Source organism: Mus pahari, chromosome 1 (assembly GCF_900095145.1).
Source record: "Mus pahari chromosome 1, PAHARI_EIJ_v1.1, whole genome shotgun sequence".
NCBI lineage: Eukaryota > Metazoa > Chordata > Mammalia > Rodentia > Muridae > Mus > Mus pahari.
Window position 1 is genome coordinate 148,486,528 of NC_034590.1, and position 12,011 is coordinate 148,498,538.

Sequence of the window (12,011 nt, forward strand, 5' to 3'; positions counted from 1 at the left end):
AGCAGCTGAGTGTCCCCCCAGGCATTGTGTTGCTGTTGTTGTTTTTTACTACAGTGCTGGGTGATAAAACCCAGGGCTTCCAGTTTCTCAAGCCCCACCCTCTACAGCTCCACACTCCCTTTTAAGATATTAATACTTTAAGAGTTCAAGCTGTCCAGGTTGTCCTCTAGAACTCATCAATCTCTAAGTGCCTTGGGCACTCTGGTGAGGAAGAGTGTGGCTAAAGGACCCTCCTCTGTCAGCGGGCCACGACACAACAGCTTTCCCACTTACCTCTAACTTCAAACAGTAATGGCAACATGGAAGGTGTCAGAATGAAATGACAATGAAGACTTTAAATGCCAGGCACACTAGCACATGCCTATAGCCCCACCCTCCAGAGGCTAAGGCAGCAAGACCAATGGCTGGGAGTTCAAAGTCAGCCTGAGCTACACATTAAGGCTCTATCTCAAAAAAAACCGAAACAAACAAAATCCACCACCACCACCACCACCAACAACAACAACAAAAAAACCAGGCACAGTGGCTCAGAAGGGGAGGACCGTGCAAATTCAAGGTTGCCTCAAAACCAAAAATAATCAATATAATATATCTTCTGTTTTGCACTCTAACATGCAAATCGAGGGAGAACTTTAGCAGGCAGCTATAAAACCGAGACAAGACACAAAGGCAAAGCACACAAGCTTGCTCTACAGGACCCTGTGCTTTAACCCCACCTTCATGATCGTTTTGGGAAGAAATCAGAGACAAAGAGGAGTTACTGAAGCCCTAAGGTTATGAAGCTTGTAAGAGGTGACATGAGATGGGCCTGACCCCAAACATGGCCACCACAGCTGTCTTAGCTCCATGCTGTGTGGCACATGCTTTGTGGCACATGCTGTGTGCTCAGCACCTCCCTTAAGGCACACTCCTCTTGTGTGCTCACCAGGCAGCTAACTTCCTTACCTCGCCAGTTCCCCACAGCCTATTTTCAACTGCGAAAGGGAATAAAGTCCAAATAAACTGCATACCCTCAGCAGCGATGCCTTCTAAGCAGATACTGAGTGTTCTGGTTTTAACATGAATTTGACCTTAAATCGGTTGGTTGACTTGGACCAGTTATAGAGGCACTTTTTTTTTTTTTTTTTTTTTTTTTTAAAGATTTATTTATTTATTATATGTAAGTACACTGTAGCTGACTTCAGACACCCCAGAAGANGGCATCAGATCTCATTATGGATGGTTGTGAACCACCATGTGGTTGCTGGGATTTGAACTCAGGACCTTTGGAAGAGCAGTCAGTGCTCTTACCCACTGAGCCATCTCTCCAGCCCTATAGAGGCACTTTTCTGAGAGGAAAAATTACTACAATTCTATGGGAGGCCACAACTGCTAAAACAACTGTAAACTCACAGTGCAGAGAAGCACAGATCTGCCTAATACAAACATTACTACAAAGGCAGCCAGAGCACCCTCAGAGGCCTCCCTCCTTTTCTGGAAGGGAAAAAGATGTATTATGCAAACTTAGTGTCTTTGGAGTAAGAATAAAGAAGATGGTTCAATGGATAATTATTACAGCAGGAAGGGAATATACTCCCCACTCTAGAGGAAAGGGCATCCTTGTTGTTTATGGTAAGAAAGGAGGAGCTACGTTCACATGCTTCCTCCACTCCACCTTTCAACAGCACCGCAGTGCAGCCCAGGCTCATCCTCAACTTGCTATCCTCCTGTCTCAGCTTCCCAAGTGCTGGGATTACAATGTGAGCCACTGACAAATCATCTCTCCTATATCCTATGTTTTCTTAACCACTCCCCTCCCTCTTTTATTTTATTTATTTTATTTGGTTTTAAGAGACAGGGTTTCTCTGTGTGGCCCTGGCTGTCCCAAACCTTGCTCTGTAAATCAGACTGGCCTGGAACTCATAGAGATCCAAGTACTGGGATTAAAGGCATGTGCCAGTACCACCCAATTCCCTTTCTTTGTTAAAAATATAGTTCAACTTGTATTTAGTCCCTTTCAATGATCAAAAATTGTGTTGGGCAGTGGTGGCGCATGCCTTTAATCCCAGCACTTGGGAGACAGAGGCAGGTAGATTTCTGAGTTTGAGGCCAGCCTAGTCTACAGAGTGAGTGCCAGGACAGCCAGGGCTACACAGAGAAACCCTGTCTCGAAAAAACAAAAACAAAACAAAAAAAAAACCAACAAAAAAAGATCAAAAATTGTGAACTGATAAAGTTTTAGTGATTTTTGTTTGGTTTTATTTGAGACAAGGTCTCTCTATGTAGTCCTGGCTGTCCTGGAACTCACTGTGTAGACCAGGCTGGCCCTGAACTCACAGAGATCTCCCTGCCTCTGCCTCCTGAGCGCTGGGATTAAAGCCACCATAAGTTTTAGTGATCTTTAATTTGATCTCAATCATTCCTAAGGGATAGGGAAAACAAGTTTCCACAGGACATGAGCTTTGGGGTGACAAATGATAGGGAAAACAGAGGGCAAAACATGCTTGTGTTGCAGGACACGGGGCACACAGCTGCAATGCCTGCCCCGGGGTCTGGGGCAACAGTGCTGACAGCTACAAACTGGGACTAGTGAGTCTGAGGCTGGTCCAAACTAGTCAGGTACTCTCAAAGAAACCAAGTTCACGTTTGGGTTTCTCTGAAGGTAGAGGTGGGAAGGACAGAGATTGCGGCTGTATATGGGGGCACATGGGTGAAATCCCAGCATTCGAGAGGTGGAGGTGGGAGAACCTCAACTCCAAGCCAACCTGGTCTCTAAATAAATAAACACCAGACACACAAACATGACTGCCCATGTTAGATACATGTCACTAAAGGAGCTGGGCTCAACAATACATATGAAATGAAAAATATTATAACAGCCAAAGTATCGAAGTATGCAAACATAGCATGCAGCACAGTGATTATGCCCCTGCCCAGATGAGATGACTGTGAATGAGAACTGACTATAAGTAATGCAAATGCATAGGTCTGGTTGTTTTCAATGTGTGCTTTGAGGAGCCAGCTGGAGGTATCAGCCTTGGGCAACACCCAGGAAGCTATGAACACTGGTGTACTCTTGTCATCACCACATTCCACCTGTCTACATAGCTCCTCAACATGTGACACATTGGCAAGATGGCCTTCTGACCGCCACACCTATATCATGACATGCAAACACTCCCCAACCCCCACATGCATTATCCACACACAATAAAAATCCATTTTGAATGTTAATCAGCCTTCTTTCTCTAAGAGATGAAATTGATGCTAAAAAAGGGGAGATTTAAGCAAACCACATGTAAATGAGGTCTCTTATTTTATAAACCAAAGATAATCAAAACCTTTTCAAAAGAAAACATCTTTCAGTTTTATTTTCTACACAGAAATTAGCAAACTGTATCCTCTGCCCCTTGCATGTCAAATTAGGTCATTTCTCAGATGCACAGAAACTGCTTCAAGCAGACAACACTACCACACTATTCTTTCTCAGTCAATTCCCATCATCTAAGGAAGTCTCCTCATAGTTACTAATGTTGCACAGCTAAGCATGTTACACACACACACACACACACACACACACACACACACACACAAGGTAATCTCAGTTTAAAGTGTCCTTTCTTTCAGAAATTAGGAAATGAGAGGTGCATACATACTTTGGAATCTATATTGTCCTCAAGGCTCTCCAAACAGGAACCATGCATAGCATGGATCAGGACTTGTCACCAAGCAGTTCCAGTGATTCCCATGTGCTTAGGGTATGTGTCAGATCCAAGGAAATGTGTGGGTATTTTAGATGTGTATTTTAAATGTGTATATATTTTAGGGAATGTAAAACCTGTCTTAAGAAATCTAATGGTATTTCAAAACCCTTACTCAAGAAGGGGACAACAGGAATTGGCCTGTACATCTGAGAGGTTAAGAGGTCACAAGACAGTATCACTCACTTGACAAAAGAGAAAACTGCAATTCTGAGAGTCAACAGCTCGCCCAGGCCTTCTGACAACAAACAATTTCTATGTAGGTTCCTTTGCAAAGCTTTTGGTCTATAGATGCTGGAGAGGCAAACTGGCTAGACACTTCTTCCAAGGCTTTTGTTTTTGGAAACAAGGTATGGAGATCGCACTGGTCTCTAAGTTATTCTACACTGAGACAAGTTTTCAGGCTATGACTTGCCCTTGGCAACTTTCATCTCACAAGGAGCACCGAATACTAAAACAAGAGCAGGGGTTCTGCAGCTTTCTGTTCACATAGATACCATGTCTGCCCAGCACCACCCATGAGGCATGGACTGATACCTATTCCCCCCAAAGCAAAAACGGTGCTGCCTATAAACTGATAAAGAAGCCTAGGAACACAGGAGCACACAGATACATATTAAAATTGGATGAGAGAAACCAGACCCAAGAATGTATGGAATATATCAGAACAAAGAGTAAACTCCCTCCCCTGGATTCCATAAGGATGAGGACACCTAACAGAGCAATGGCACTGGCCTGTTATCTGACCACCCAGTTGTGCTCCAAGGAACTCATAGGCTGAGAACTCCTGGCTGTCCCTGGGACTTCATTTCTGCTATAACCCCAATGGTGATGAAGCAAGCATACTATACCTGTGGCCCTTCCATCATCTGTCCATTGGCTCCTATCCTATGCCTTGCTTCTAGGATCTCTATAGTCTTATACCTTACCTGTGCAGCTCTGCTCAACCCAAAGACCTTGTGGCTTGGCTCTGTGTACCTCAAGCAGCTCTCCAACTGAGCCTTCCTTCTGTCTCTAGCTACCAAGGGACTGCTTCTGTTTGTATTAGCTCTCTTCCTCTGCCTCCAGTAAGGACTGCTTTAAATCCTGCACTCTGCTGTAGCCTCATTAACCCTTTTCTAACCTACAAATATACATGTTTATAGAAACATTTGCTGTACTGTGTGCAATGAGTGATATGAAATACTCAGGCACAGTTCTTTTACACCAGTCTCTAATAGCCTAAGCTGGCCTCAGGCTCTCTACATAATGAGTAACCTTAAACAACTGATCTTCTGCCTGTATCTCTCAAGTGCTGGGATTACAGGCATGTCCCTACCCCTGACTCACCAAATCATTGAGCAACACAGCAACATTCTGGGATATATATATATATATATATATATATATATATATATATATATGATATATATTTATATATTTATTTGTGGCTCTAGAATGTAATCCCATAATTATACTGACAAAACCACTTTTGACCAGCAAAAATGCTATGCTGACATCTATAATATACAAATTTCATCAAAATCCCTAAATGTCCACCTAGAAACATCTATGGACTATTTACCACAATGAGAAAATTATGAGTTATGTATAAATTAGCCAATTTATTCACTCGGGTTTTCTGCCTCCTCTCTCCCACTACATCTCTCCTTCCTTTATTACTTCACCTACTGGTATCGAGAGGAGCTGGCAAGTATTTCCCATTACTAATATACACTTTTATTTACACACACAGGCAGCAGGCCAGATATGGTTCACAGGGTTGTGTTCTGCCAAGGCTGGTTCAGAGCAGCAAGTTTTCAAGCTTTTGCTTACTCAGAACCACCTACTTGATTCCTAATGCAAACAAATCCATCCTTAAACTTTCCCATTCAGTAGGTCTGTAGGAGCCGCTAACATTGTGTGGCTTTTGTAAGTTCCCAAGTAATTCTGATGCTGCTGGTACAGAAATCCTACTCTGGGAAGCACTTGTAAAGCACAGTAGTCTATACCACGCTCGGTGAAAGGTGGGGCGGTGAAAAAAATCTAATTAAGCAGAAACTGCATGTTGCAAACCTGACTGATACTTTTATAGAGCATTTCATATGAAGACTTACTGTTAAGTGCCATAATGTTATCTGTTCCTGGATGGTGGAAATTTATTCCCATGCGTCCTGGAAAATAAAGCAATTTTATTTTAAGCACAAGAAAACATTGTTCAATATAATTATTTCAAATATACTACAAAATATAAACATTACAAAACACTACAGATTAATCTATAGCAATGCTATTAAGGCCAAAGCATTCACAACAACTTTTAAATCAATTCATAAAACACAGACATAAAAAGTCTTAAAACAAAGCCAAAGTCTCAACACAAAGTCAAACAAGAAGAAGCTTCCACTATAGTCTGAGATTTGTACATCTCCAGTGTTAAAATTTAAACAAGTCAACTTCCTGGACTAGCATTTTAGTTAAACAATCATTTATTAATGCCCTTCAGATAAAGGCATCAAAAAAAAAAAAAAGAAATTTACAGATGTATATAAACATGAAGTTTAGAGAGAATAAAAAAATACAGTTTCATAATGGCTCAAAAATACAACATGATTACCAGAGGAGCAAAATGAAGATGGTAAAATGTTTCCAAGTAGGGGAAAGACTGGCATAAAAACCCTGAATTCTTAAGTTGACCCAAAGCTACTTCTGTTTCTGGGGGTTGGCCTCTATGGTGGGCTGCTGTTTTTCTTTTATGACTATGTGGCCCTAGCTGATCTAGAGTTTACCACATATATCAGGCTAGCCTCGAACTCAGAGATTCGCCTGTCTTTGCCTCCCACAAGCACTGGGATTAAAAGCAAGTACCACCATGCCTGGACCCAAGACTAACTACTCTGTGACAAATGTGACTTTCCAGATTGCCATCTTTATGAATGATACGGGGACTGAAACTTCTGACCACATTGGTCAGAAGTTTTGTACACCTCTGAGATTAAGAATCATTTTTTTAAAATTTTTAATGAGCTGGGATACTGAACTAAAGCAAAGAGGCAACAGAGGCCTGTGTCCTGTGCACCCTAAAATATTTACTCAGTAGTCCTTTACAACGATGGAACCCCTGATCTGTAAGGTCATAAACAGAATGGTGCACTGGGCTAAAGAGTGAGAGCCATGGGGGGTGGGGGTGGGTAGGGTGGGAGGCAGAAGCACAGAAGGAAGGGTTCGGAGGCAAAGAGGAAGAGGTGCAGGAGTGAAGATGACAGATGTAGGCATTTGCTGCTTTTTTGTTTTTTCATTATCAGAGATAAAATGGATGTAGCCAAAAAAAAAAAAAAAATTAAACTTAGAGAGTCTTGTAAAGGAGGAAAATGTACTATGCAAGATTTCTTGACCAATTCTTTCAACAAAATAGGTATCAGTAAAACTAGGTGTGGTGGATCGCCCTTATAATCTAAGAACTTGGGAGACAAGAGGAATACTGGGATTTCAAGACCAGTCTATAGTTACAGAGTAATTCCCTATTTAAAAAAAAAAAAAAAAAAAAAAACCAGCCAAAAAGATACTAAAATAATAACTAGGGCATGATTTCTATGTATTTGACTCTGTAAAATTTTCATGTATAGTTACTTCAAGAGTTACTTTTAGACATGCACTCTACCACTGAGATATTCCTATAGCCCTAAAAACATGTTCATTTTATTTTATAGTCACGGCTTTAAAATGTCAGTCATAGTTGGGAAGTATAGTATATATAAAACTAAAGATAAAGGTTTCAAGGTTTTTGTCTTGTTTTTACAACAGATACAGTTTTATATATAATTGTCAAAGGGCCAGTTTTGACTTGGTATTAAACTCTGTTTCTGGGGACTGGAAGCAAACATCACATTACCATGCTCAATACCGGGGAAAATGAAAAAAAAAACTAAAGTCCTCATTCAACTTCACTACTTTTAAGTGTGTGTGTGTGTGTGTGTGTGTGTGTGTGTGTGTGTGTGTGTAAAAGAGTGGAAAAAAGTCAATGCAATTGTCAACGAATAATAAAGGAGACATTCCTAAATATATGATTTGTGTAGAAAAACTATTTTATATTAGCTACAAGCAATTACCAGGAGTTTAAAACTTATCCCACTGTTGACGACACATTTCTTATAATTCTATTTGTGGCTGTCCCATAAAACTTCTATGGTTTTCTAATTTCTAGGTCAGTTTAGGGTCTCTGACAGAATCTATATCACATGCAGTGCTTCTTCCTACCACCACCTAGATCAAAAACTACTCTCAAACATTTGTTACAATGACAACCTTGACTCAATAAGAGAATTTACATCGTGGTTTCAGTTAAGTCAATGTTCTTTACACCCAAACTAACATTCATGAAAACTAAAAGTGATATCATTTAATTCCGCTTCATCATATTCTAGAGAATTAACCACAACAGCCAGTTGCTGAGGTCTACATAAACTCTTATCAAGACTTCACACTCACTGTCCATTAGAACTTAAGGAAAAACAGAATCTCTTTTCTTAGACGATGGCACACATTGATAGCCCCAGAACACAGGAAACAGAGGCAAAATAAAAACCACAAGCTCGCTGGGCGTGGTGGCACATGCCTCACTCGGGAGGCAGAGGCAGGTGAATTTCTGAGTTCGAGGCCAGCCTGGTCTACAGAGTGAGTTCCAGGTCAGCCAGGGCTATACAGAGAAACCCTGTCTCAAAAAAACAAAGAACAAACCAAAACAAAACAAAAAACCCACAAGCTCAAGGCCAGCCTGAGCTGCACAGTGAAGCCATCTCAAAAACCAAACAAACAAACAAAACAAACAGTACCAGGAAAAAGTCAGACATAGTGGTGCACAGAAGAAATCTGTGAATTTTAGGCCAGTCAGAGTTACACAGTGAGACCCTGTTTAAACAAAACATGAAAAGCAGGACATTTTCAGTCTTTAACTAGTGACCATTGAGAGGACAGGATGGGTCCTTAAAAGGCATTAAATGGTCCTTAATATTATTACAATAAAAAAGGATTTGTCAAGAACATCAAATAAACTCAATTTTAGTTGATCCTCATTCAGTATTATTCCCGTAAAAGAAAATTTCGAGCTTTACTGATGCTGCATCAAATAACTTTTCTATTTTTAGATCTTTTCTTTATTTTCCTTTTCTTGTTTCCCTTCCAAAGCACCCCCTACCCAATCCCCCCCCCCCCTGCTCACAAACCCACCTGCCTCCCTGTCCTGGCATTCCCCTATACTGGGGCATCGAGCCTTTACAGAACCAATGGCCTTTCCTGCCACTGATGTCCCACAAGGCCATCCTCTGCTACATATGTGGCTGGAGCCATGGGTCCCTCCATGTATACTCTTTGGTTGGTAGTTTAGTCCCTGGGAGCTCTGGGGGTACTGGTTGGTTCATATTATTGTTCCTCCTATGGGACTGCAAACCCCTTCAGCTCCTTGGGTCCTTTCTCTACCTTCTCCATTGGGGAACTTGTGCTCAGTCCAATGGATGACTGTGAGCATCCACTTCTGTATATGTCAGGCTATGGCAGAGCCTCTCAGGAGTCAGCTATATCAGGCTCCTGACAGCAAGCACTTATTGGCATCCATAATAATGTCTGGGTTTAGTAACTCTATATGGGATGGATCCCCAGGTAGGACAGTCTCTGGATGGCCTTTCCTTCAGTCTCTGCTCTGCACTGTCTCTATATTTCCTCCTGTGAGCATTTTGTTCCCCCTTTTAAGACACTTTGGTCTTCCTTCTTCTTGAGCTTCATGTGGTCTGTGAATTTTATTTTGGATATTCTGAGCTTTTGGGCTATTATCTACTTATCAGTGAGCTCATACCATGTGTGTTGTTTTGTGACTGGGTTACCTCACTCGGGATAATATTTTCTAGCTCCATTCATTTGCCTAAGAATTTCAAAAACTCATTGTTTATAATAGCTAAGTAGTACTCCATTGTATAAATGTAGCACATTTTCTGTATCCATTCCTCTGTTGAAGGACATCTGGGTTCTTTCCAGCTTCAGGCTATTATAAATAAGGCTGCTATGAACATAGTGGAGCATGTATCCTTTGTTATTTACTGGAGCATCTTCTGGGTATATGCCCAGGATAACCTGGGTCATCAGGTGGTAATATGTCTGATTTTCTGAGGAACCTCCAAACTGATTTCCAGAGCGGTTATACCAACTTGCAATCCCAGAAGCAATGGAAGAGTGTTCCTCTTTCTCCACATCCTTGCCAGCATCTGATGTCCCCTGAGTTTTTGATCTTAGCCATTCTGACCGGTGTGAGGTGGAATCTCAGGGTTGTTTTGATTTGCATTTCCCTGATGACTAAGGATGCTGAACATTTCTTTAGGTGCTTCTTGGCCATTTGGTATTCCTCAGTTGAGAATTCTTTGTTTAGCTCTGTACCCCATTTTTAATAGGGTTATTTGGTTCTCCGGAGTCTAACTTCTTGAGTTCTTTGTATATACTGGACATTAGCCCTCTATCGGATGTAGGGTTGGTAAAGATCTTTTCCCAATCTGTTGATTGCTATTGACAGTGTCCTTTGCCTTACAGAAGCTTTGCAATTTTATGAGGTCCCATTTGTCAATTCTTGATCTTACAGCATAAGCTATTGTGAACACACACATATGGTCACTTGATCTTTGACAAAGCAGCTAAACCCATCCAGTGAAAAAAAGACAGCATTTTCAACAAATGGTGCTGCCACAACTGGCAGTTAGCATGTAGAAAAATGCAAATTGATCCATTCTTATCTCCCTGTAGAAAGCTCAAGTCCAAGTAGATCAAGGACCTCCACATGAAAACAGAAACACTGAAACTTATAGAAAAGAAACTGGGGAAGAGCCTCGAGCTCATGGGCACAGGGAAAATTTCCTGATCAAAGAATTTTTCTCTGTTTTCTGGGATGTTGCCCTTTTAGCCTGAGTTTGAGCACAGCCACATGTCCCTTTGGGCTCTTTCCTGAAGAGTTAGAAAAATCTCATGGTGAAAAGAGGTTATCATTGTTTGCCCTCACTGGATACTTGCAACTCTGTCTTTCTTAAGAAGCAGAACAAACAAAAGGCTCCAACAGTGTCTTGCAGGTAGAAGGCATCACTGTTGCAAGAAAAGCCCTGTAGTTTTTATCATTCCTGGACTTCTCCCTAATTTTTTTCAATGAATTTTGGATAAACAGGAACATAAACCATGTGAAGAGCTCTTGCTAGATCCCTAGAATCAATCACCTAAATATAATCTAAGTTTACTGATAAATAGAATGGTGTGTGTGCATGTGTATAAAGTTACATATGAATATTTAGGTTAACTCTTCTTTATCTTAAGCTACAGTATTTAGAATATAAAATGTAATCTATTTTCATTGAATAAAAATTAGGATATGTGGAAAATAAGATCACTAAAGACAAACATAGTCGGTGTTTATGTATCTCTTTTAGTATGGAGAACATGCATGAAGCATGCAACCATTTCATAATCCTTTCTTGTACAGCCAAGCTTTAACTCTTTTTAAAGGATTTGGGAGAAAAGATGTGTAATGGCAGAGAAAAGCCTGATACTCAACTCAGACAAGGCCATTTCTTTTTGCTTCATTTTGTCCAACAAATGCTGCTGTTGAATCAGCTGTGAAAACAGAAACAAGTGTGTGACATCTGGTGATTCTGTTACTGCAGTCTGGTGCTGCCAGTGTGACATTCTGTCACCTGTCCATGAGTCTGCTATTTTTAAAGTGTTCCTGTCAGCTAGCTATCTTTTAAGTATAGTGTAAAGTGTAAGGTTTCAAAAGCTGGAGGGCACCCTTGGTCTTACTAAGTTAGATGCAGATATGGAAATAAATCTGAGACTGCCCCAATTTGCCCACATCTCAGGACATAACAGACAAGAGTCAGGATGGAGACCAAGGGTGGAAAATGGAGTTACATTTGTTTATTTAGAATGGGAAAAAAAAAATCACATCTTTATAAATTCAATTTATTCATATTTTAGATACCTTATTTCAGAACCCAACTAAACCCATATTTTTATGTGTCCAAAATTAAAAGCTGGAAATTTTATTAATTCATGATAATACTATGAAAGCCATTTCTTCAGCACACTAACACATCTTTCTCTAATCACCCACTACCCTTAAAAAGTACTTAAACAGCTACAAAGCGAATGTCAGAGCCTCAAGAAAATATTCTACTAGACTTTTACCTATTTTCTCTATAAAGTTAGAGATATACTTCTAGAGAAAAAGTACCATAAGGCATAAAAATATGATACGCAAAAAAAAAA

General features: G+C 40.5%; 1 protein-coding gene across 14 annotated transcripts in view; it reads right to left on the reverse strand.

Moving 5' to 3' along the window:
* Cpeb3 (cytoplasmic polyadenylation element binding protein 3) overlaps positions 1–12,011 on the reverse strand; it is a 173,298-nt gene that overhangs the window by 95,741 nt on the left and 65,546 nt on the right. For all 14 annotated transcript variants that reach the window (XM_029536987.1, XM_029536993.1, XM_021193125.2 and 11 more), the window contains one exon: positions 5,837–5,893. In XM_029536987.1, coding sequence (XP_029392847.1) covers positions 5,837–5,893 — 57 coding nt within the window. The remainder of the gene's footprint in view (positions 1–5,836; positions 5,894–12,011) is intronic.